Source organism: Geotrypetes seraphini, chromosome 8 (assembly GCF_902459505.1).
Source record: "Geotrypetes seraphini chromosome 8, aGeoSer1.1, whole genome shotgun sequence".
Classification (NCBI taxonomy): Eukaryota; Metazoa; Chordata; class Amphibia; order Gymnophiona; family Dermophiidae; genus Geotrypetes; species Geotrypetes seraphini.
Window position 1 is genome coordinate 34,701,912 of NC_047091.1, and position 26,390 is coordinate 34,728,301.

A 26,390-nucleotide genomic window follows, 5' to 3' on the forward strand; every position below is an offset into this window, starting at 1 on the left:
CTTCTTAGTGCCGCTCAACATCCAAAGCTAAACGGGGCATTTCGGGAGATGTGTCAAGGGCGGGAGTTGGGCGGGACGTGGGCCGGCTTAGACTTAGTCGTACAGCATGTATAACCGAAAGTTTAACAACAGAGCCTAGACGGAACTTGGACGTTGTGACTTAGACCATGTAAAACATGGTCTAAGTCACTAAAACCCACCTAAACTCACCAGATAAGCACTGAAAGCACATAACACAGACCCCCACACACTACCCCAGTGATCACCACCCCCTCAAAACTTTTATTCACAACTTTAAATTTCAGCCTCCAGACCATCATCACCTGGCCGCCTGGCATAGGAAAGCCTAGTCGTCCAGCCCAGAAGCAGCTTAAGTCATCTTGGGGGTGGTTTAGGAACTCATAGAGAGGAAGACCCATGCCCATAAGCCCTTGTAATCACTGCATTGATACTTAAACATGTGCACTCCCCTATACACCCCCAAAACCCTGTTTTACTGGCATATAAGTGGCTCCTGCAGCCATAAGGGCTATTGGGGTGGTAGATAAATGGGTCTAGAGGATTCTAGAGGTAGTTTGGGGGGCTCACCATCACCTGTAAGGGAGCTGTAGTGAGGAGAAGCCCTTTTTGTGAAGTTCACAGCAGTGCCCTGTAAGGTACCCCACTATTTAAGTGGCATGTCTGGGTATGCAGTCCATCACTTTGCAGACCCCTCCTACGTCCAACAGGGATTGTTCTAGGCATTTTGGACTTGGACGGAAATGTGGTATAAAGATGGACGATTTAGCGGCTTGGACGATCAGATCGGCAGGACGTATAATTAGATGATTTTTGAAAGTCAAAAAAAGTTGGACATATCTTTCGAAAATGTGTCTTAGGCTCTTTTTAACTATGGACGACTTGCGAGATGGACGTAAACAGACTTAGACCCTTTCGATTATGCTCCTCTAAGGCTCTTTACACCTTCATTGTGAGGTCATAGAACTTTATGGTTATTGAAACATTGTCAGAAACGTATTGTAGATAATGATTAGTAGCAGGGAGTCATTCAAGCCACATATACACGAATTGCTGGCACAACAAAACTGTATGAAAAATCATAATACAATGGAGAAAAATAAACCTCAATTGTGGAAGGCTGGGACTACGCAAGTGCCCAAACCTATGCACATCATCACGGGTTTATAAAAAAACTCCGTATACATATAAATAAATAAATAATTTCCATTCATACAGAATCCACTTTTCTTCAAAAATTTAGGACATAGGACCATTTAGGATCATATTAGGACATAGGCCATGTGGCCATTGTTCAAACTGCAACATAATGGTCACTGCTTCCAATTTCATTAATCCAAGTAATGGTAAGAACTATATGTTACATCACACCTCTTCATGTCAATCTATCAATATTGTGTATGCAATCCAATGTCCATGTGACCTATTATATATAGGCCAAACATCACGTACTTTAACCGTGAGATTAACAGAGCACAAAAGTTGTTTAAATACACGAAAATTGACAGCTCCTATAGTTGCTCATTGCATCTAATGTGGGCACAGGTTTGAAAATCTGAAATGTTGGGTGATAGAGAAAATGCTTCCTTCCCAGAGAAGAGGAGATATTAGAAGAGTGTTGTGGCAGAAGGAACAACAATGGATCAATCGACTACAAACTCTAGAACCTCTTGGTTTAAACACTGTTTATGAATGGCAACCTTTCTTTTGAATTTGAGAATGATTACAATACATATATCCTTTAATTACATTGGGTTCTACATGAGCCGGTGTTTAGCCTATCACGCATCACGTTTCGTGATGATGTCACGTAACCCGGTTCGTTTGTCTTTTTATTCGAGCCGGGCGCGTCTCACAGTCCCAGCACCATTTTGAGAGGAGCCGGCTTTACTATTGTCAGGTTGTAAGAAGCGGGGAGATATTTGGACACTGCCTATCCCAGGCCCTCTTGAATTCAGACACTTCGTACCATTGCACTTTTCCTTTCCCAAAATACCAACAAGCTCTTCTTCACATTATCTCAAAACTACTTTCTGCTATTATTATTATTAACTATTATTATTTCTAGAGTGCTTTCAGACACACGCTGTGCTCTACAAAGTCCCTGCTCAAAAGAGCTTACAATATAAACAGACAAATAGGATGCCAGAATGAGGGATATAGTTAGGGGGATGTTTAATCTGTTGGTTAGGATGGTGAGCAGTGGGCAGAAGGGTTATAGATTGAAGGGATTCAATCTACTTTTAAACAAGGGATGGGGTGAGGCATGATAAACAAACTCAAGTAGTTTATTTCAGGCATATGGAGCAGCTAGATGAAAGGAGCGAAGTTTGGAATTGGCAGTGGAGGAGAAGGGTACAGATAAAAGCAGCTTATCTGAGGAACTGGAGTTCTCAGGGAGGTATATAAGGAGAGAGAAGAGAGATACCTTCCCATATGCTTAGGGCATTCAGAGTGCCCTAGAATAGTGTTCTTCAACCTTTTTACACCTATGGACCGGGAGAAATAAAATAATTATTTTGTGGACTGGCATCGGTCCGCAGACCGGTGGTTGAAGAACACTGGGATAATTCATGGGCCAGACCCTGCCCATCTCTACCCAATCTCCAACCCAGACCCTGCCCCCATAGTCCTAATTGTAACACTATTTTTTCCATTCATTTTTCATATATACACACAATATAATGTTATTAACAACGCATCGATCGCACCACGGACCGGCAGTTGAAGAACACAGTTTTGGGCTTGATGCACATTCCGGGGTCTGTGGACCGGCAGGAAATTTCTGTGGACTGGCACTGGTCCATGGACCGGTGGTTGAAGAACACTGCCCTAGAATGAAACTCAGCTCATTTCACAGTAGCCCTGAATGCCCATTTCTCCACTCTGGTCTATGCAGGTGGATGATTCTATTGGAGAGCTGAGAAGAGCCAGTCCTGTATTCCCTTCTCCTCCCTTTCCTATCCGTTGATTGTGGTTTTCTCTCATTTCCTTCCCTGCTATGCCCTATTTAGGGCTAGAAGGAGATATATTAAGACTTCAAATAAACATAAATAGATTGTCCACCATCCCTCTGAATAATACAACTAAATGTTCTGGGTTGTTCATGCTGGCTCAAGAAACTGGCATAAATGGTTTTTAATAGTAAATTCTACTAGATTTAAATGATCAGTGTACTAATGTCTTCACGATAGTATCTGTAACTTTCTTGGTGCTCTACAGTCCTCTATGCATAGGGTGGCAAGAACAGTGTAGCAAATTGTAAACAGACCCTCAAGCTAAGTGCATCAAGATGTCTCTGCTATATTACCCTGGCCTCCATGTTCCCAATATATGCTGTAAAATGCATCTTGGGGGTTTTATGCTCCTTTCAGCCCTTAGAATCTTCTACATGTTTAGTGTATAGCACTGCATATGTTCAGTAGCACTAGACAATGACACGAGGACCAATTTTTCCTCATCCCGTGGGAACTCATTTCCCTGTCCCATTCTGGAAAGTTCATTTTCTGTCCCTGCCCTGTTCCTGCAACTAAGCTCTGTCCACATCTGCACAAGCCTCCAACACTTGAAAATCATAAGCAGCAACATTCTAGGGCTCAGATTGTGATGTCATAATGCCTCATTCCACCAATGCCTAAGCTCCTTCCTCATCTGCACAAGCCTCAGACGCTTTAAAATCCTAAGCAACATTCTAGAGCTCAGATTGTGATGTCATAATGCCTCATTCCACCAATGCCTAAGCTCCGTCTTCATCTGCACAAGCCTCCAACACTTGAAAATCATAAGCAGCAACATTCTAGGGCTCAGATTGTGATGTCATAATGCCTCATTCCACCAATGCCTAAGCTCCATCCTCATCTGCACAAGCCTCAGACGCTTTAAAATCCTAAGCAACATTCTAGAGCTCAGATTGTGATGTCATAATGCCTCATTCCACCAATGCCTAAGCTCCGTCTTCATCTGCACAAGCCTCCAACACTTGAAAATCATAAGCAGCAACATTCTAGGGCTCAGACTGTGATGTCATAATACCTCATTCCACCAATGCCTAAGCTCCGTCTTCATCTGCATAAGCCTCAAACACCTTAAAATCATAAGTGTTCAAGGCTTGTGCGGTTAAGGCAGAGCTTGCAGAAATGGGACTAGGACATAACTCATGGGGATGGGATGGGGAAATTGAGTTCCTGCGGGGACATGGAAAAATGTGCCCCTGTGTCATTCTCTAATAACACTACAGAAATAGTAAGTAGCAGCAGTTAGACTAGGTGTTAGATTCCCTGCTGTGAGAGGAATATGCAGAAGCAGGTGGCCTAGTGCCTAGAGCAGACTAATGGCAGGGGTCCACAAATCCAGTCTTCGAGGTCCACAACCCCTTCTGATTTTTAGGCTTTCCACAATGAATATGTATGAGATCTACAGAAAAACCTTGGCTTGCAAGTAACTTGGTTTGCAAGTGTTTTGCAAGACAAGCAAAACATTTTATTAAATTTTAACTTTATATACAAGCAATGTCTTGCAATACAAGTACATACAGTATACACACATCACAACTGAGCCGATGGTTCTCTCTGACGCTGCAGGAATGTAGTGACTGTTCTAAATAAGCAAGGTCATGCAATACAAGTACGTATAGTATTTTGTATTAAAATTTTTGTGTTGTGGAACAAATCGTCTGAGTTTCCATTATTTCCTATGGGGAAATTTGCTTTGATATATGAGTGCTTTGGATTACAAGCATGCTTCTGGAACAAATTATGCTCGTAAACCAAGATTTTACTGTATTTCCATTAACTGCTTCCATTGAATGCAAAGAGATTTCATACATATAGAAATAGGTGCCACATTCTGCCTGTTTAACTGTTTTTCCTTACTAAATTTATGTTGCTTTAAGGAAGGTATTGTTGGTCAGATAATGTGGGCTCTATCATTGAATGATTTTATTTTTCTTTTGTAAATGTTTATGATATTGGTGGATTTTCCTGAGTTTGTTATATATATAAGTTGTAACGAATAAAAAAAGAGAGAGATTTCATACATATTCATTGTGGAAATCCTGAAAACCAGGTTTGGTTGTAGTTTTGAGGGCCCCCCCTACACTAAGGTTCTTAACCCAGTCCTTGGAACACACAACCAATTAGGCTGTCAGGATACCCACATTCAATATGCTTGAAATAGATTAGTATAGAATAAGGTAGTGCATGCAAATTTCTCATATTTTTTGTGGATATCCTAAAAACTTAAGGACTCAAGAACTGACTGAGAACACCAGGAAAAGCCTTGCCAAATCAGGGTTCTCAGTCTAGTGGGACCCACCTAGCCAGGCAGGAGTGGTGTGAATGTGACAGAAATAGGTTTTTGGCCTAAGCCAGCCAGACGTTTTCAACCTGGTCCTCAGGACACACCCAGTTAGCCATGTTTGCAAGGATGTATCCAAATTGAATATGCATGAGATATTTTTGCATGCAAATGCAAAATTCTTTCATGCATATTCTTTGTAAGTATCCCGAAAACCTCTGTCACTCTGCGACTCCTCCTGCCTTCGCTCCTAAGGTCTTTGGAACAGGCCCAGCCCCCCTCCTGCAGACGTGGCCACCAAAACAAAAGCAACCCATGTTTGGCCTGGCGCGCCGCGGCTCCGCCCCGCCTTAGCGCCATTGGCCAGCGAGCTGTCAACCTCGGCGGGCCTCGTCCCGCCTTCGCCTCGGCACACGCACTGTCCTGGCGCGCGCACGGCGCCGTCCCCGCCGCCTACTGGTCAAGCGCCGCAACCCCACCCGCCAGCCGCGATTGGCGAGCTGCCGCGTCAATCCCGCCCCTCCGGCCAGCGGAGCCTTCGCAAACGACTCCTTAATCACCCACCCCCGCTGTCACCTTGCTTCCTCGGTCGTGATTGGCGGTTGGTCTCCGGGGTCGCGGTTGGCCGTCTCCGCCGCCGCTCATTGTGCGCTCTCCCTCTCCGCTCCTCCGATTGGCTCGGCGGCCGCGTCCATCACAATGCGGGTCGGCGTGACGTCGGGGGCGCGTTGAGAAGCCAGGAGGAGGGTCCTAATATTTATTTCTTTGTTTCAAAAAAAACCGAAAATAAAACCTCGGTCCGTCTCCTCAGTGCCGCGGCGGACGGGCGGAGAGACGGGGGTTATTTTATTTTCTTTTTGTGAGTTCTGTTTTTCCCGGTGAAATAAAAACTGTCCTTTAACATCCCCTCCCTCCTCCCCGGCTGGACGGGGCGGGGAGGCTAAGCGGGCGGGCGCAGGCGACGGGAGGATGAAGCGGCGGAATGCGGACTGCAGCAAACTCCGTCGGCCGTTAAAACGGAACCGAATCACGGAGGGCATTTACGGCAGGTAAGGTGAGAGAAGACGCGAGAGCGACCTGAGGGGGAAAAGGGCGGGAAAGGAGAGCGGCGGCGCTGCCGCCTGTCAGCCGGCGGGGCGGAATGTCAGTGGAGAGCGCTAGGCCTCGGCCTCGAGCGCGTCAGGTGTGTGTGACGAGAAGAGCGTGCCTCGCGCTTCCCTGCACGTGCGGACACTGCGGAGCCTTGCGATGCCCAGTGCAGTAGGTATCAGAGGGGGGGGGGGGACTGCTGCTGCTGCAATGTGCCTCCTCCATACGCGTTTGGAGGGTCAGTGCATTTGGATCCTATTGTGCAAAGGTGCTTTGAGCAGGAAGGTGGAAGTGATTGGTATTTATCTGTCGCGCTCTGTTAACTGCTGGATTCCTCAAGCCTGGGTTGATGACCCTGCTGTCAAGTGGGTTATATATAATTTTTTTTTTTTTTTTTGGGGGGGGGGTTGGGGAGCCACTCATTTAAAAAAATGCATGAGAAAAATTGAATACAGGACAGACCTGTGCATGCAAATCTAATTGTTTCCATGTTGGGGGGGGGGGGGTTGCAAAAGGATCTTCCCCAAAATTGTCCTGCCAGGCTGTTTGACAGCCGCTTTACACCTTAGCAAGAGCACACATTCTGGTGTGGTGGATTTATTTGGACTAAATCTCAATTTAAATTTCTGGGTATATAGATAGTGGGGTTGGCCATGGCCCACTAACGTTTTTCTCATACTCCTCCCCATTCCCAACCAAAATGTGTGTGTGTTTTGTCTGATTGTACTAGATGATTTATTGTATATGGACAAGGAGTTCTGTATGTTTCTTATAGCTCTCAGAAATAGAGGACTGGGATTAAGAGTTGTAAAACTGATGGGTTTATATAGAATGCCTTGGTTTAATGAGCAGGTCTCCTGGAGGAAGTTGCTCCTATTTTCTGGGTCATATTCAAAATCCATAATACAGTTTTCCTAGAGTAAGGTGTTGAGATAAACTAAGTGAGTGCATCCTATTAAAATGCATTACTTATCTCTGGAAGTTTTTTCATTGGCTCCCATTGTAAGAAAGCTGGATGCAATACTTCATAAGTACAGGCAGAAAATGTTTGTCTCTATTGCAGTTTTATCATTGCTGTGCAAAAACATCCTTTATAGCCTATTGTTTCTTTTCCCATCAGAATAATGTATTTTTGCTTCTTTATGTTCTTTGTGCTCTGTTTAGTAGTTAGTTAGTCAATGAGTTTAGTTAGTTTTCTAGCCCGTTGTCCCTAAAGAGCCCAGAACGGGTTGCAGGTTTAATGTACATAATTTCTGTATAAGTTTACGATACAAGTTTTTAACCTAAACTGATGCATGCTAGGGGCTAATGATAATACTGTATACAGTTTACTGGTATTTTGTTTAGATAAGATCTGCCCATTTAGGACACAGGACTAACACAACATATTGATAGGCCTACACATTGTGTTGGAAACACTTTTAGATCTAGTTTTTACTTCTCTTGGCTGGTTTAGATTTCCTCCAGCACTGTTCTCTATCCCTGGATGGACCACTTTCTTGTTAGCTTTGCTCTTCCCTCTCCTACCTTCCTTTTCTAAACCTTTGCCCATCATTTCATTTTGTATGGTTAAAGAGCATGCTCTCTGCTATTTGTTTGCTTCTCTCAACAAACAGATACTTTTTTAGATAAGGTTGAAGATTTTCATTATTCCCTTTTATCCATTATTAATAAGCATACTCCTTTGAGGTCTGGAGCCCCTAGTCCCAGAAGTCAGCTCTATGGTTTACAGCAGCCCTAAAATTATCTAAATTATATGTTCATAAGACTGAACATCAATAGCATAAGATATGTTCCTTGTCAACATTGTCTCAGTTTAGGATCAGATATAAGGAATATCATGTGTTACTTCAATGCATGAAGAGAGATTACATCTTCTCCAAAATTAGGCTCGCTATCAATTAGCCAAACACTCTCTTTTGGATTTTTAATAAATTCTCTCCTCAAAGCACTCTGCTCTTTCAGACTGTGATCCCCAACATCTTTCATTATAAACCCTCCTATTAGCATGGCAAGATAAAATTGCTTTCTTAGCACCATTCTTTCATACCTTCTAACCCTAGTCTTCTGTTCCAGGGCTCGATCTCCCCCAGCTTGTCACCTACATTGTCTGCAACATGGTCTTTTTTCAACATCCCTGACACTACATCTATTCTTAGTGCCATTTCTTTTCTTAAGGTGTCCTCCCCATATCCATGGCTTGCTTTTTTGATTAAGAAACTTTCTGCTTGTTTAGTTCCCCTGCTTCTCTCACTTCTTTGCCACAGTCTTACCTTCAATTTTGAAATGTGCACTAGTTCAACCAGTATTAAATTTTGGACTAGAGAATGACATGAGGACAATTTTTTTCCCATCCCTGCAGAAACTCCATTTTCCTGTCCCGTCCCCACAAGTTTTGTCTCTGTCCCCTGCCCCATTCCTGTAAGCTCGGCCTTAACCACACAAGCCTCAAACACTTATGATTTTAATGTATGTGAGGCTTGTGCAGAAGAGGACAGAACTTGCAGGAATGGGGCAGGGACAGGAGGAAAACTCGCCGGGACAGGATGGGAAAATGAGTTCCCAAGGGGACAGGGAAAAATTTGTCCCCGTGTCATTCTCTATTTTGGACACTTTGTTCACCAGTAAGCTTTCGCCCAGTTTCTAATTTGCCATTTTTTTCCAAAAGTCCTTGAAATTTTTTTTTTATAGCAACATTCACAACATGTTGAGCACTCCAACATTTTGCATCCATAGCAGGCCAGTTTATTTTACTCACATAGAACGGAAACACTTTTTTTGGCACTTTATTTTTTTATAACTATTTTTTATTGAAATTAAAAATGCTTCACAAGAATCCTCTTGTTACAAGTACAACAGAAGGAAATCATATAACAGGAATTTCAGCAATAATGCTAATTAACAAAAAGTAAATATTCAATCTTTCTCAGACCACTACATTGAAGGAGGAGACTACAATAGAGCAAAGAGAGCCTCAAAAAAGGGGAAAAGAGAAAACCAGAATAAATCTAGAAAGGCTTAACAGCAATATGCCCGTAATTTAACTACTGTTCTATAGTTTCTGAACCTCCCCCTTTGCCAGGTTCTTCAGAGCCAAAAAGGATTGTAATTGTTCGGGTATGAAGAAGACATACTTAACTTCCAGAAACTTTACTAAGCATTTGCAAGGATGCGCTAATTGGAATGTTGTTGCTCCAAGAGTTAATGTCTCCTTTCTCATAGAAAGAAACAATTTCCTGCGCAGTTCTTGTGATGTCTGTGAAAATCCAGACTTTTCCCCCATAGAACAAACATTGAAAGTTATGAAAGTATAATTTCATGATGGCATTCACATCTTGTTCAAAAACAAGAGATATTAATAAGGTTGCCCTCTCAGTGTTTTCTGATAATTTGGTTTCCAACAATTCAGTAATATTTAAGGAAATATCTTTTTGCTGTATCTCAGGCGTGACTCCAGTAACTTTTTTAACAGGCAAATAATAAATTTGATTTATTGGAGGTATATGGTTAGGAGAGATTTTAAAATATTTCTATCAAGTATCTCTTCAACATTTCCAAAGGAGCCACGCCATAAGCTTTGGGAAAATTCAATAAACGAATGTTCAATCTTCGGGTATAATTTACCAGCTGTTCAGTTTTCCTAAGCAAAAAGTTTCTTTCTTTAACCAAGTTATTAGTTACAGCCTGGACATCTACCACAGTCTCTTTAACTTATTTGATCTCATTATAAAGTTCTTCTTTAGTAGTTTTAATAGACTTTCCAAGAACATCTACAGTACTTATGAGGTTAGCTAATTCCTGCGAAGACCTGGACATTGAGATGTTCAGCCTCTTGAGAGCGTCCCATATGCTCTCAAGAGTTATGACCGCCAGTTTTGATGTTAACAAGCCAGCTTCCAAGCCAGTTCTCAAATCTCCCTACCTTGCTTGAATTATCGCGGGTCCAGCCTCCTTATCCAGAGTTTCCCCTGGCTCTTCCTCCACACAGGGGTCTCCCAGTAGGGCCGTGACTACAACAGGGTACGTCGGAGGAGCAGTTCCTGGAGGCGAGAGTGAAACCTCCAGTTCAAATTCTCCAACCGCTCTCCCAGATGAGGACAGCCCGGGCATTCCTCCAGATACTCCTCTGCTACTAATGGTAGCAATGGTAAAATCCAATATTGATCGCTGAACAGGGGTAGATGTCCTGGCCACAGTGGGGTTGGCTCGGACACTTCCCTTGCGTTTCGAATGCGGCATTTCCTTAAAGGGAGTTGTTTGAAGAGAAAAAAAGAACGCTATCAGATTCAAGCGTTACACTCATCGCCTCTGTGCTGCCGCCATCTTGTCTCCCCCTTTTTTAGCCCCTTATGATGCTATTTGCACTTATTGGATTTTCATCGTTCCGTTGTATTGGTATCCTTTAGATATCTCTTCTCTGATTTGGTTGATCATGCACTACAGTGCTTCTTCATTTGTTTGAAGTATATTATCGTCACAGGTAAGGGCTTGCCTTGGTTTTAAATGTTATTTATCAGATTGCACTTATCAACTGACTTTTAAGCAAGCATCTACCACCACTGCTAAATTTGAATCTGGTGTCCTGCAGAGTTTTATCCTTGCCCCACTATTCTTTAGTATCTTCAGTGTTCTCCCCAGAAATTTTTTCCAGCCGGGTGGCATGAAAAAGTAGCCGGGTGGGGCGGGACAGGGAAATTTGGTGGTGGGGAAAATTAAGGGCTCCTTTTACTAAGCTGCAATAGCGTTTTTAGCGCGTGCAGAATTGCCACGCTACAAGGCTAGAACTAACCGTCTAGCATGTGCGGCAATTCTACACGAGCTAAGCGCGTTGTAAAACCGCTATCGCAGCTTAGTAAAAGGAGCCCTAAATGTATACTATTTGTATTAGTTAATTATTATTAGTTATTTTCCAATGCTCAATATGACTGCCTTTCTTAAGGTTTGACACTTGTTCCATAATATATATATTAAATTTAAGAAGTATCCAATTCTAGAATAATTAGATATTTGCCCTCTTTCAAATGGTATAGAGCAGCGTCTCTCAAACTTTTTTAACTCCAGCACACTAAACGGAGCAAATGTTTTTTGTGGCACACTAAATGCAGCAAATGTTTTTTCATGGCTGGATAAAATTTCTGGGGAGAACACTGATGCCCTTATTTTCAAGGTCCAATCACATCAAAGAATGATGCTTATCTGTGCAGTTGTATAATAAAAAGAATGGATAAGATAACATGAGAAGTGAAATTGTCATGAATCAGAAGGATACATACCCTGTAGGTCCTAAAAGCAGGCTTGTGGATTAGATATAAACTATGAAGGCAGTGGCATAACTAGCATATGTGACACCCGAGGCCCATCATTTTATGACACCCCCCATCTGTATGAAAAACATGATTTTTAGTAATAATCCACACATCACACAAGAGTGTGCCTAGGAAAAGGCAGCATCTTACATATTGCAGTGAGCAGTACATCAATACACCCATTGTAAAACTAAACAAGCCAGACTAGTACAGATCAATCCTAACTGAAAACCATGTCTTTCGAACATACCTTCGCCTAGTATGGAATATGTAATCACAAACTAACCCCTCTCCCTTTTTCCCTTTTACAAAACTGTAATGTGGTTTTTAGCTATGGTGGTAACAGTTCAGACTCTCATAGAATTCTGAGCAATTACCACCATGGCCAGTGCTAAAAAAACGCTCTACAGTTTTGTAAAAGGGGGGATAAAATAGAAAAACGTAGACAAAGGTTAAATTGAACTACCAAGAAGCTGGACTCTGTATACAATGCAACACCACAGAAACAGCGATGCATCTCCCCTAAAGCAAAAAAATAAATAAATATAATTTTTTTCTACATTGTCTTCTCTGGTTTCTGCTTTCCTCATAGTCTTGACACTCTCTTCATTTCATCCACTGTCTACCCTCTCTCTGCCCCATCTATATGGCATCTTCTCTCCTTGTATTCCCCTTCCATCTCTCCCTACCCCCCTATTATTCTGGCATCCATCTTCTTCCCTTCCCTCCTTCAATGGTCTGGCATCTCTCTCCTCTTCTTCCCTTCCCTCTCCCACACCCCCATGATCTGGCATTTCACTCTCTCCTCTCCCTTCCCCCCAATTCCATCAGCATCTGCCCCCTTTCTTTCCCTCCAACCCAATTCCATCCAGTATCCTTCCCCCTTATGTCTCTCTCTCCTTTCCCTGCATACCAATTCCATCAGCATCTGCCCCCTTTCTCTACCTCCACCCTTCCTTACCACCCTGACCTCCTTTTTCTCCCTCCACCACCTTTTATACTCCTCTCTCCCTCCAAACCAGCAAGGTCCCATGATGACTGCTTCTGCTGCCTCTGCCTCTGGAAGATGTAAGTGATGTTGGAGGGGGTGGGCCGGCAGACACAGGGAATTGCAGCAAGGTTCCGCAATTCCGGAGGCAGAGGCGGCAAATGCAGTCATCGTGGGACCTTCCTGCACTTCAGTGCGGCTGCTGACTCTGCTTCAGAATAAGTACGGCAGCCGTGCTGAGGTGAAGGTGCCATTTAGAGCAGCTTGGAAGGTTCTGGATCCAGCCGGCTGTGTACCCCCCTAGGGCTGGCACCCGGGGCGGTCTGCCACTGTATGAGGGGACAAAAAATAATAGAAAGAATGGATAACTTGACCAATTTAGACATGTCATACAATTATAACCACAAAAATACATCATAAAATGTAATTCTAAACTCAAAAGACTCCAGACGAAAAGCATACTATAGAAAGGAAACCAGAAAAGACCAAACCCATAGTACTAAGATCCAAATGCTAAAATCGGACATGTCCATTACGAAGAGACGTGTGAATCACCGCTAATTATAACGAGTGAGTCTTTAAAATATGAGACAGTAACGAATAGCCAGACCTGGTGAACGGAAGTGACAAATACTGGAGCCAAAACCAGAGCACCGTGATGAAACTTGAATATGGATACCTTGCATTTCTTGGCGTTGAAGCCCAGCTGTCAGGTAGATGACCAACGTTCCAACAAAAACAGGTCCTGCGTCATACTATCATGTAAATCGGAGCCGCTCACTATGTTAAATAGTTTGGCGGCGGCGGCGAATAATGTTATTTTACCTTGAAGCCCCTGAGTCAGGTCCCCTATGAATAAGTTGAAAAGGAGCTGTACTCCACTTGTCACTTCTGACGTTTTAGAGAGGGTATCGTTAACCACCACCGTTTGAAGTCTACCATTGGCTATTTTTTGGGCTTGCGAGCTACTTTTAAAATGACCAAGTCAAAATTATCTACTAACAATAAAAAAAATTTTTAAAAACCACAAAGCACACTGTACGCAGAGAAAATGTTAATAATCATTCCTATTCCGGGGTTTTCTCAAAGAGGTCAAAGCAGATGACTCTATGCACTGTCACCTCACTAACAACCATACAAAAATAGACAAATGTACCCCTCCCTTTTTACTAAACCACGATAGCAGTTTGCTGCGCTGAATGCCCAGCGCTGCTCTTGACGCTCATAGGCTCCCTGCGCTAAAAAACGCTATTGCGGTTTAGTAAAAGGGGACCATAGTGTAAAATATAGACAGCAGATATAAATTCAGACACATTTTGATCAGTAAATTTAAAATAAACTCATTTTTCTTACCTTATTGTCTGGTGATTTCATGAGTCTCTGGTTGCACTTTCTTCTTCTGATTGTGCATCCAATCTTTCTTCCCTTCTTTCAGCCTGTATGCTTCCTCTCCTCCTGACCTCATTCCCCTCCCCCCAACTTTTTCTTCCTCTCTTCCTGCCCTTTCTTTCTTTCTCTCTTTCTCTCTTCATGCCCCCTTTCTTTTTTTCTGTTTCTTTTCCTGCCCTCTTACTTTCTTTCTCCTTGCCCTCCCCCAAGCCACTGCCAATGTCCCTGCCATCAGGGAACAGGCCCCAAAGCCGCTGGCCGCCGCTCCCACCAACCTCTCCCTACTTCGGGCCGACCAGCATTCCTCTCCCCGATGTCAATTCTGCCGTCGGAGAAGAATTTGGCTGATCGGCCGAAGATCACAATCGATTGGGGGAAATGCTGCCGGGTCCTGCCTTCGCGGAAACTGAAAGTAGGCAGGACCCGGCAGCAAGAAGAGCAAATGGAAAACTTCACTGACCTGTCTCCCGCCTTAGCCCATAGCGAATTTATGCTTCGGGGATCTAACATGTGCGTGCCGGCTTCCCTTCTCTTCCCTCCCTCCCCCCCCGGACATAACTTCCGGTTTCGGAGGGAAGAGAAGGGAAGCCGGCACACACACGTTAAAGCCCCGGAGCATAAGTTCGCTACGGGCTAAGGTGAAATCTTCAAGCTGGCTTTTTTTTTTAATGTTGAGCAGCAGCGGAGGCAGCAGAATTTAGCTGGGCGGTCATCTAAATTACCCGGGCGGACCGCCCAGCTGAAAGGCCCTAGGGAGAACACTGATCTTCTTATCCAGATCACGGATGTACACCATGTTGTTATGCTGATGATATAGTGTACTACTGCATTGGTAAGCAGGGCTCATTTGTATGTTGCGACTTCAGTCATACAGGCTGAAGTATTTACATAGAAGTCATACCGCACAAAACACCTTATCACCATAATAGATAGGTTTCTTGGATTTGTCATAATGTCCGTATATAAAATTATAGCTCTTTGTGGAAGTACATGTGTAATTGGGATCTTTGAGTTGAGCTCTTTTGAGTAGTTCTAAAAGAGTTGATATAATCTGCAAAAAGATAGATTGTTCATACTAGTCTAAAATAGAATAGCATCTGTCAATGAGCTGCTACTAAAAAAAAGAGATAATAAAAAAAATTTAAATAAATTAATAGCATCTTTTGATATGTGTAAGTGAAGCGTACCTCTAGGTGCCAGTTTATAGAATTGCTTCAGAAGATCTTGGTCTGACTTCTAGGCCATGCATACTAGCATTCCGCACAATTTAATGGCCCTTCTCATTTTTCCCCGTCAACTTAGATCTGCTCACTGTAGAGCCTTGTGTTATCTAGCTCCTTCATTATGGAACTTGCATCTCTGCAAGTAGAGGATGGAAACTTTTAAAAGAAAATTTAAAAATGGGGATGAAGTCTTGGTTATTTCTACTGGCCAGCAGCTGGGGTAACAACTGGGATTTGAAATGAGTTGTGGTCAAGTCTTTAATATACAGTAGAATGCTCAGTATAGGAACAATAAAAACATACATAGTAACATAGTAGATGACGGCAGATAAAGACCCGAATGGTCCATCCAGTCTGCCCAACCTGATTCAATTTAAATATTTTTTATTTTTTTATTTTTTCTTCTTAGCTATTTCTGGACAAGAATCCAAAGCTTTACCTGGTACTCTGCCTGGGTTCCAACTGCCGAAATCTCTGTTAAGACTTACTCCAGCCCATTTACACCCTCCCAGCTATTGAAGCCCTCCCCAGCCCATCCTCCATCAAACGGCCATATACAGACACAGACCGTGCAAGTCTGCCCAGTACTGGCCTTAGTTCAATATTTAATATTATTTTCTGATTCTAAATCCTCTGTGTTCATCCCACGCTTCTTTGAATTCAGTCACAGTTTTACTCTCCACCACCTCTCTCGGGAGCGCATTCCAGGCATCCACCACCCTTTCCGTAAAGTAGAATTTCCTAACATTGCCCCTGAATCTACCACCCCTCAACCTCAAATTATGTCCTCTGGTTTTACATCATACATCTCTTATTCCAATAATGTACACTTCTCCCTCCCCGTATTCGCAGTTTCAGCATTCGCGGTTTTGATTATTCACGTTTTTTGTAGCTTGCTGGCTCCTCCCCCTAAATTACATCAGCTTACATAGAGAAATTGCTGATTCCAAGCATTTACAGAGAAAAATCGCTGATTTCCAGCACTTTATTCACCGGTTTTTGCCTCTCCTTCAGGAAATGGCTAGGTCTCCCACCATGTTATTTGTGGTTTCACCATATTCACGATGGTTTTTAATAGAAAAGAGCACATAACATATAAAAAAAGTTATTCGCGGTTTTTCTTTATTTGCGGTTCTGTTACTCCCCGATCACAGCGAATACGGAGGGAGAAGTGTATCTATGTGTACTTTAGATGTTAGAGTTTTTCATTGTTGTCCTATGATAATAATAATAATTTTGTTCTTATATACCGCCATACCGAAAAAGCTCTAAGCGGTTCACAACAAGGTGAGCTAATACAGATAAAATGTCATATTTTTAAAATCCTCCTGATTGCTATGTGGCAAACTGCTTTGATGAATGAATGTAAAAAAAATGGCAGTATAAAGAATAAAAAATAAATAAATAAAAATGGCATAATGCATCTTTGAGGTGAGATCCAAGGGAGCAGTTCATGGCAGGGGTGAGATACTGACGTACATAGGTTTAGCGTCTCCAATCATGCTAAAAAGTTGACTCCTATTACAAGTTACCCCTCGGACAAAGTAAAAAGCTCTTGATCATTTACACCAGTGGTCTCAAACTTGCGGCCCGGGGGACACATGCCGCCTGCCAGGTACTATTTTGAGGCCCTTGGTATGTTTATCATAATCATAAAAGTAAAATAAAACAGTTTTTTGATCATATGTCTCTTTAGCTATAAATGACAATATTATTATTGAGAGTTAGCCAAAAAGAAAGATTTATAAACTATAAAGAGTTTTACCTCGTGCAAAATTGTTATTTCTTTAATAAGCCTCAAAATACCAAAAAGAAGATTACCAACAAAAAATATACAGTATAAGAAATAGTTGGTAAGAATTATCTTGGATAAATCACCATTAGAGGCACGTAGCACTTCAAGGAGAATCAAACAGACACTCCAAAAAATAAGAGAAGTGAAATTAACTAAAAGGTTTCAGTACAGGCTTAATTTTCCCTCCGAGTAACCAAAGGCCCCGGGCGTGTATTCATGAGTGGGGATGTTACCCATTTTTTTTATTTTGAAGTTTTTTCTTTTCATTATTAAGTTTTGTGGTTCTTTTGATATATTTTTTGTATTTTTCTTGGTTCCCGCATTGGATGCACGTTTGCACTTATATTTATTTATTTATTTAAGGTCATATGATGTATGGGGCAGGATTTATTTAGACGTTGTTCTAAGTGCTAGTTCACTCATGAATACCTGCCCAAGGACTTTGGTTACTCGGAGGGAAAATTAAGCCCATACTGAAACATTTTAGTTAATTTCACTTCTCTTATTTTTTGGAGTGTCTGTTTGATTCTCCTTGAAGTGCTATGTGCCTCTAATGGTGATTGATCCAAGATAATTCTTACCAAGTATTTCTTATACTATTTCTTTAATAAGACATCAACTATTTTTTCTGAGGCCCTCCAAGTATCTACAAATCCAAAATGTGGCCCTGCAAAGGGTTTGAGTTTGAGACCACTGATTTACACCCACAGAGCTGGTACCTGTGCTGATTACACCAAATGGGTAAGGGATCTTGGCATGATCATGTCTGATTTCAAGACTGTAACCCAATGTGACAAAGCAATAATCAGAGCTAGATGAGTGCATAGGGAGAAGTATAATTAGAAAAAGAGGTGATGCATGCAAATTGAGATAGCACCTGTTACATTTGTACAATTCTGGGTGCTAATAGCTTCTTTATATGTGTGTGTGTGTGTGTGTATATATGTGTATATGTATATACACACATATACACATATATGTATGTGTGTGTGTATATATATATATATATATATATAATAAAAGGCTAAGCGCGCATGCACTTTTCAAAAATCGTGATTCCTGGTGGCGTGAGATGTGCTTCTGTGCCAGTCCTCACGGTGCCTGCGTGTGACTGTGCAGAAGACACCAGCGACTCCTCCCTCCCGCTCCTCTTCAAAGCGGCCTGCTGAGGTTCGCCAGCCGCTGTAGCGAACCTCGCAAGCCACTCTCCACCTCCGTGCAGAAGAAGGAGTCGGGGTTGCCGCTGCCGCCACACTCGCACGTCTTCCTGCAGCCCCGCCCACCGCCAGGAGAACCTGTCCTCGGCGCTTCACCGTACGCCCTCACTCGCCGCTGCCTCTCACTCGCTGCCTGCCCTCTCTCCCTGCCCGTGTCCTCGCCGTGTCACCTCCTGCCCTCACTCGCCGCTGCCACCGCCACTGCTCCTCTTCTTCAGAGCAGTCTGCGATCGGGGCCGGCTTTAAAGAACCTCGCAGGCCGCTCTCCAACCTCAGTGGCACGCTCCCTCTGACGCACGGGATTGCGTCAGAGGGAACATGCTACCGAGTTGGAGAGTGGCCTACTAGGTTCGCTAAAGTCGTCCACCACGATCGCAGGCTGCTTTGAAGAGGAGCAGGCCAGAAGATGCCGGGATGGAGGGAGGGTAAGAATGGGGCCAATACAGGTGGGGGGAAAGGGGGCTACTTCGGGGGGAGGGGTGTGCTTGGGACAGACAGGTGTGCTCGGAGGGGGGAGAGGGAAGACAGAAGGGGCCATGGAGAGACAGGAAGAGGGAAAGGGGGCTGCTTTGGGGGAGAGGGGTGTGCTTGGGACATACAGCTGTGCTGGGGGGGGCAGGGGGAAGACAGAAGAGAGACATGGAGAGGGAAAGGGGGCTGCTTTGTGGGGAGGTGTGCTGGGGACAGACAGCTTTGCTCTGGGGGGAAAGACAGGGGCCATGGAGAGACAGGGAGAGGGAAAGGGGGCTGCTTTGGGGGGAGGGGTGTGCTGGGGGGAGACAGAAGGGGCCATGGAGAGATAGGGAGAAAGAAAGGGGGCTGCTTTGGGGGGAGGTGTGCTGGGGACAGACAGCTTTGCTCTGGGGGGACGACAGAAGAAGACCATGGAGAGACAGTTAGGAAGAGGGAAAGGGGGGCTGCTTTGGGGGGAGGTGTGTCCTGGGGGCAGGCAGCTTTGCTCGGGGGGGGGGGGGGGGGGGAGACAGAAGGATACAGACAGCGGCCAAGGAGAGAGAGAGAAAGAAACACAGACAGATCTATTCTAGCACCCGTTACTGTAACGGGCTTAAAGACTAGTATATGTATATATGTGTGTATATATATATATATATATATATATATATATATGTGTGTGTGTGTGTGTATGTATACACACATAGATTTAAAAATATCACTCCAAAACAAAAGCACCACACTAGCCAAGAAAGCTAGCTTATTACTTAAGTGAAAGAAAAGCCTCAGACAAACGGAGAGGTGTACCCACACTCTTCCACCAAAGCATCATAGGCAAAAAAACTCTGGCACAAGTTTAAAATTAGCAGATGGGAGCAAAAAATAGCCGAGAATGATTAATGGTAAAAACCACTGAAACAGGCCAGGCCGACGATTGTTTTGTGGCCGGTAACCACTGCATCAGGGCCTTAGCGCCAAATCCAGGCTATCAGTACGTAGATCCTAACTGCTGGTTATATGTGTGTATATGTGTATGTATGTATGTATATATAGGTATGTTTATGTGTGTGTGTATATATATATATATATATATATATAGATAGGTGTGTGTATATAGAGGTATAATAGAATTTCTGCCTCAGACAAGCCTAGGAGTATCCAAATGACTTGTTCCTTCAGATTGCCATCCAGACCCCATGTAGGGATGGACACTCAGACCCCCCACTGGAGCCTGTGCAACATTGTGGGAGGAGGAACACGGTCTGCTCCAATACTGGTGCAAAACTGGCGTGGAACCTTTGCAGCACCAAATAACCAAGCAAAAAAAGAAAAGAAACGAGCTCCTACAATTTTGTTTGCAGAAAGACTGAGGAGGTTCAGCACAGCGCAGTGATGGCAGGTGGAGCAGAAGAAAATGCAAATGAGGCTCTCTAAGCTTCACAATCAAAGAGGGCTAAAACCCATAGGTCAAGACTAGATGTTCCTATTGCACTAGAAATCAGTCTGAGTTTTACATTCTAACATAAGTGCACCAAAAAATGGTAACAGAAGATGATTAAAATTAAAAACTGTAGCACAAGTTCTAGATTTGAGGACTGTTACTGCCAAGTCATGTTTCCTTCAAAGCACGAGACTACTACTAGGGGTGGTATTTTGAAGAAAGCACCATTAGGACAGAATGGCTGGAAATCTCTCCTGCCTGAAAACCATTGAATCATCAAGGATAGTAATGTTAGATCTTTAAAGATAGTGTGTGTATGTATGTGTGTGTGTGTGTGTGTGTGTGTGTAGGGTTGGTATGACAACACTAGCCTTTCAGCCTCTGGCCCAGGAGAATCAGGCCATGGCTTTGAGGCCTAATACGCCTAGCATGGTAAAATAGCAACAGCTTTAGGTTGGGGTTGATTTATTGTCATTGGAGTCCCCTGGAAGGTGAGGTATCAGACAGTCCACCATTCAGGAGACAGTTTAAGAACATAAGAACATTTAGTCTTTGATCGCGCTGCACACAGTAGTGCTAGTCCTGCTAGGAGAGTGAGGATCTGAATTTTACTTGTTTTTACTTTATGGTACCCAATAAGGAGGGTACTCTCTGGCTGGTGCTAGTCCTCAAAGAAGGGTCTAAATTTCTGTCTCCAGGTCTCACAGTTTCGCATGGAAAACTTGTGCTTTGTGATTGTGTTGGTTCAGCTGGGAGAGTTCCTCAATACTACTACTACTACTATTAATTATTTCTATAGCAACTTGGACCTCAAGGAGATGTATTTTCATATACCTATTTGGCCTCTCCATCAGCAGTATCTATGGTTTGCGGTCCTCGGTCAACATTTCCAGTTCAAGGCCATGCCCTTAAGGCTAGCCATAGTGCCATGGATGTTCTTAAAGGTGGTAGTGGTGGTGGTGGTGGTGGCGGCGGCGGTGGTCTTTCTTCACCGCCAGGGCATCCATATTCATCCCTGCCTGTACAACTGGCTGATTTGGGGCTTTGTCCGTTCAGGACATTCGGTCCGCTATGGCGCAAGTAGTTAAACTCCTTCAGTCCCTGGGCTGGATGATCAGTTTCACCAAGAGCAGACTAGTACTGTCACAGAGATTTGAAGTAGCTGGGAGTCCTATTCAACACAAGTCAGGAGAGTATATTTTTCTTCACGTGCATGCAGGAGAAGTTACGACTGCAGGCTGGTTTGCTTCTGCAGATTTCCCAGCTCTGAGCATTGGGTTATGTCCACTTGCTGGGATCAATTGATGGCTGTGATGGAGTTGGTGCCATGGGTGAGGGCTCACATGCACCCCCATTCAGTGGTCTCTTCTCAGCCATTGAACTCCTGAGAAAGCGGAGACCAGTGTTCACTTGCAATAGACATCCAAGGCCAGGAAGAGCATGCGGTAGTGGCGGCTTTCCAGTACCAACTTGCCCAAAGGTTTTCCCTTTCCCATCCAACATTGGGACACCAGCCTCTCCGGTTGAATGTGCAGTCAGATTTTCTCAGTTGCATTACTCTGGACCCAGAGAAATGGGAGCTCTTGGAGGAGGCCTTTTAGCTGATTTTGCTTTGCTAGGGTCATCCACAAACTTGTTGGTGACTTGTTGGTGACTAGGCTCATTCATTCTTCAGTTGTTGGAGGGAGTCTGTCAGTCTATGTCTAAATACCCTTCTATTGCATGGCTAGCCGACTTCCTCCTGTACAAGTTTTCGCTGTGGCCGATGGTGGGCTGCATCCTCAGGAGAGTAGTATCTCATCCCGGTCAAGTCATCCTGGTCACTTCAGATAGGTCCTGGTACACAGATCTGATTTGTCTGCTGGATGGAACCCCTTTGCCCCTTCTCTCCAGCTGGGGTTGCTTCAGCAGGGGCCAGTGTTGATGGAAGATATGTCCTCCTTTGGTCTTATGGCCTGGCCTTTGAGAGGTCCAAGTTGAGGTACAATGGCTATGAGTATATTGAGTGATTACAACTCTCTTACAGGTCAGGAAGTGTTCTAATTCGACTGCATACACCAGGGTGCAGCGTACCTTTGAGACTTGATGTGCTGAGAGGGTGGTCTCTCCTTTTTCTGCCTCTGTCACTCGCATTCTAGCATTCCTCTATGGTGGTCTGGATAAGGGTCTGGTACTTGCTTCACTTAAGGTACAGGTGACAGTGTTAGCTTGTTTACTAGGAAGAGTGCAGAATTTCTCAATAGTGGTTCACCCAGATGTCAGATTTTTGAGAGGGGTGGGCCAATTTCAGCCACTTCTCCGTCCAGTGTGCCAGAGTGGAATTTCAATTTGGTGCTTCAGGCTTTGCAGTGATTGACTTTTCAGCAGCTGCAGCGGTCATCTCCCAAAATCTCAAAGATATGAAGACGGTCTTCTTGGTAGCGATTGCTTCTGCTAGGTGGGTTTCTGAGCTCAGATTGGCAATAAGTGCAGCCCTTGCTGAATCTGTCCTCCCTTTCCTTTTTTTTTTTTCTTTTTTTTTTTTTTATAAAAAAGGAATGAATAATTCGATTGAGGTTCTAGAAGTTTGACAGAGGCAGCACAAGCACGGTTCTATGTTTTCTGGGTTCACTCTGCTTGTTGGTATAAATACTGAAGGGCCATGTGATCGTGTTGGACCTTTATAAGACAGCTCTTTGTGAGTTCTGTCTCCTCCTGCTTATTTCTATTGAACCTCCTAATTTGATCTGTTATCATTTTTGAACTCTTGTTTTTTTTCTATGCCAAATTTTAATCTTTTCTGTTAAATTTTCAGGGAGTTATTTTGCTGCCAGAAAGACAGATGTTTCACTCCTTTAACGAATAATTCTTTCCAATTTCTGTTAGCTTAGAGAGAATAAAAATGCCATGGGCTCCATATCTTTAGAAACCTAAATGTCCATGGGTCTAAGAACATAACTGATGTATTATGATTATTTTGTTACACTATAATGAGCATTTCAATTTATCATTACAACATTTAAATGCAAAAAGTACATAATTCACAATTGCGCTGTAATCTGTTACTCATGTTTCCAAGAAATTACTCTGAGGAAAGAAGTCCATCAATATAATAATGAGGATGAATGTTGTTAGTTTCTACCTTCTTGCTGAGAATTTAATCCTGCTTTTATCTTTCCTTACAGTACTTTTTTGTACCTGAAATTTCTGGTAGTGTGGGCACTGGTACTGCTGGCAGACTTTGTGCTGGAGTTCAGGTTTGAATACCTATGGCCATTCTGGCTTTTCATCAGGAGTGTTTATGATTCCTTTAGATATCAAGGCCTGGTATGTATAAAACAATGTTTTTATGGTTGGGAAGAGAGATTAATTGTGCCTGTTGAATGCACGAGTTCTATGAAAAGAATAATTAAAGCTATTTTCATACAAATAGGGTAGGTAGATTTTTCTAGGGAGGCAAACAGTGGACCTAAAGTCTACCTACCATCTAATTAGTGAAATTCATAAAATCAACTTTAAAATAAAAACAGAAAAAGACTTGTAAAGAGTTCTGTCTGGGGCAATAAATCTTAAAATACACATGTTATTAGATAATAGTGACTTGTCTGAGCAGCTGTTACCAAACAGGATCTTAAAAAGCTGTATTCCATTTGGAAGTATAATTATTTCTGTTTTGGAAGACCATAGTAATAAGATTGCATCAAACTACAAATATTTCACATATATCAAATCTTTTAAGTGAATTTACAGTGAAACTGACCTCATTGAAATGACTTAAATGTGTGTACTCTAAGAACAGGAAGGATATGATCAGGACATTCAGGTATTTAAGAGGATAAATACATAGGAAGGGAGTAATTGTTCAAAGCCATTTATGTACCTAAAAAAGTTTGTGGAAATAAATTTGGTATAAACCTAATATCTGTGAACTGACTGACTATGTAAGCTTCTACAGTAGCTACTGAAATCGAATGAGCTGCTCTTTGCAACACTCGAAATGCCACCAACATATCCCATATTGTTGCACGTTAAAAGACAATTGGAAAATGCATGGCATTTTGTATGGGGTTTGTTTGTTTTTTTTGCCAATAATAGTGCATACTTACGTGAACTATTAAGCATGCACTTTTGGGGGAAAAGAGTTCACACTGATGACATAGCTCCCATAACAAACAAATGTCCAGAAAGAAACAAAACAGACATTCACAGAAACAATGTGGGTAATACACAAAACAAAATCTTTAAGTGACACATCCATTCATTGTTGTATTTCGCTGATTGTCCAGCTCTTTTTAGTGTAAACCGCTTAGAACTTTTGGTTATGGCTGTATAAAAGAATAAAGTTATTATTATTAAAAAGGGAGCTTGTTAGCTTCTTGGGTTAAAATTCAGTCATAGGTCCCCCCCCAAATCCCTGATTTAAGCAGCACAATAGTGGGGCTACTGAGGCAGGGTTTGTACTTTATACACATAGTTTTGGATTTTCAAAAAAAATAAGCAGGTCTGTTTTTTCAAACTTTGTGTGGACAGGAAGTTCCTAGATCCAAAGAGTCATAGCATAGGGCTAAAAGAGCAGACTTGACAGTTGCATTAGAAATTGTTTCAGTTGAGGAGATGGAGACCACAACAGTAACAGAATTCAAGGAAGCATTAACTTTTGCCCTTGATTTTTATTGCTGTAAACTGCTTTGATTTTACCTTTTGTTAAAAATTGTGGTTTTATCAGATAAAATAACTATGATAGCCAAGGCTGTGGACTCGGTAGATAAATCCTTCGACTCTGACTCCTCAGTTTGTGGTATCTAAAATTGTCTCCAACTCAAGTTTCAAGTTTCAAGTTTAATAAAATTTGATGGTTCGCCTATTAAATCTAAGCGAATTACATAATAAAAAAGATAATAGTATAAAACAGTAAAACAAGTTATTTTACATTAACAATTTTCAAAGGGCTATGACAAATTGACAATACAGACGAACTAAGAAACATTAGGAGAGGACATTAGGGAATAAAAGTTACAATTTGTTGTTTCCTCAAGGGAAGAAAGGGGTATGATATGGGTAGGACCAAACGATGATGATAAGCCCTGATGATAACTATAACTGTGAGAACAGAGGATCTTCATTATGTGCATGTGAAGTTATTACATTGTGTGAGCTCTGTGGTAGAAAATGGCACGAGTACAAATTTGTCCCCGTCTTCATGAGAGATATCTCTATCCCAATCCTGTCTCTGTGAGTTCTGTCCATGCCCCATTCCTGCAAGCTCTGTCCTCATCTGCACAAGCCTCTAACACTTTAAAATCATCTGTAGTATTATCAGGGATAGGTCATATGATCTTTGCTGTCATTTCCCTTCCTGCAATGGCATGAAGTATACGATTTGTTTCCTTATGATTACACTGCCACATTTGACTGACTTTTGTTGTGCACCAGATATGCATCATGCTCTCTTTGAATTGAAAGATGAAAATCAAAATGCTCATGTGTTTCATGGGCCAGTACTGAAGCTTTATTACTCATCTGATGATTCTGTGGATGATTTCACTCACCTGTGGCAGGTGTTCTCCAAGGACAGCAGACATATATTCTCACATGTGGATGACATCATCCACAGAACATAATATGGACACTACCATGGACACTACCAAGTACACTGTCACTTTAAAATCTTTAGGCAGTGCCCATACTACGCATGTGCTGGTGCCTTCCTGCCCAGCGTTGACTCACGGTACCATCAGTTCAGCAACAAAATTAAGAAATTAACTAGGGGAGGTGGGCGGGTTGTGACAATGTATACTTGCTGTCCTCTGAGAACACCTGTTATAGGTAATCTTTATGCTTTTTTTGTTTCTTGAGACTTTGTTACCTTTTCTCAGAGATAATATATGAGTTGTGCTAAATGTTTTTCCCTCTTGATAAATATTTTTCTTTGTAGGATGTTTATTTTTAGCCCATGAAATGCTTTTATTTGTATTCTGCTAACACTTATTATCCCAGGACAAGCAGGCAGCATATTCTTGACTGATGGGTGACGGCACCGACGGAGCCCCGGTACGGACAATTTTAGAGTGATTGCACTCTAAGAACTTGGAAAGTTCTAGTAGGTCGCACCGCGCACGCGCGAGTGCCTTCCCGCCCGACGGAGGCGCGCGGTCCCCAGTTTCTTAGTTTCCGCGGAGCTAAGAAGACGCACTTTT

The 26,390-nt window shown here is 42.7% G+C and overlaps 1 protein-coding gene across 3 annotated transcripts in view; it reads left to right on the top strand.

Annotated features, from left to right (window-relative positions):
* The first annotated feature begins 5,729 nt into the window (after nt 1–5,729).
* Nucleotides 5,730–26,390, top strand: part of MACO1 (macoilin 1) — a 139,502-nt gene continuing 118,841 nt past the window's right edge. For 2 of the 3 annotated variants that reach the window (XM_033954101.1, XM_033954102.1), the window contains exons 1-2: nt 5,730–6,362; nt 23,379–23,520. In XM_033954101.1, the coding sequence (XP_033809992.1) occupies nt 6,283–6,362; nt 23,379–23,520 (222 nt within the window). In that variant the 5' untranslated portion in view covers nt 5,730–6,282. Of the gene's footprint in view, nt 6,363–6,439; nt 6,574–23,378; nt 23,521–26,390 lie in introns of those variants that run through there. The other variant, XM_033954100.1, reaches the window with a different exon arrangement.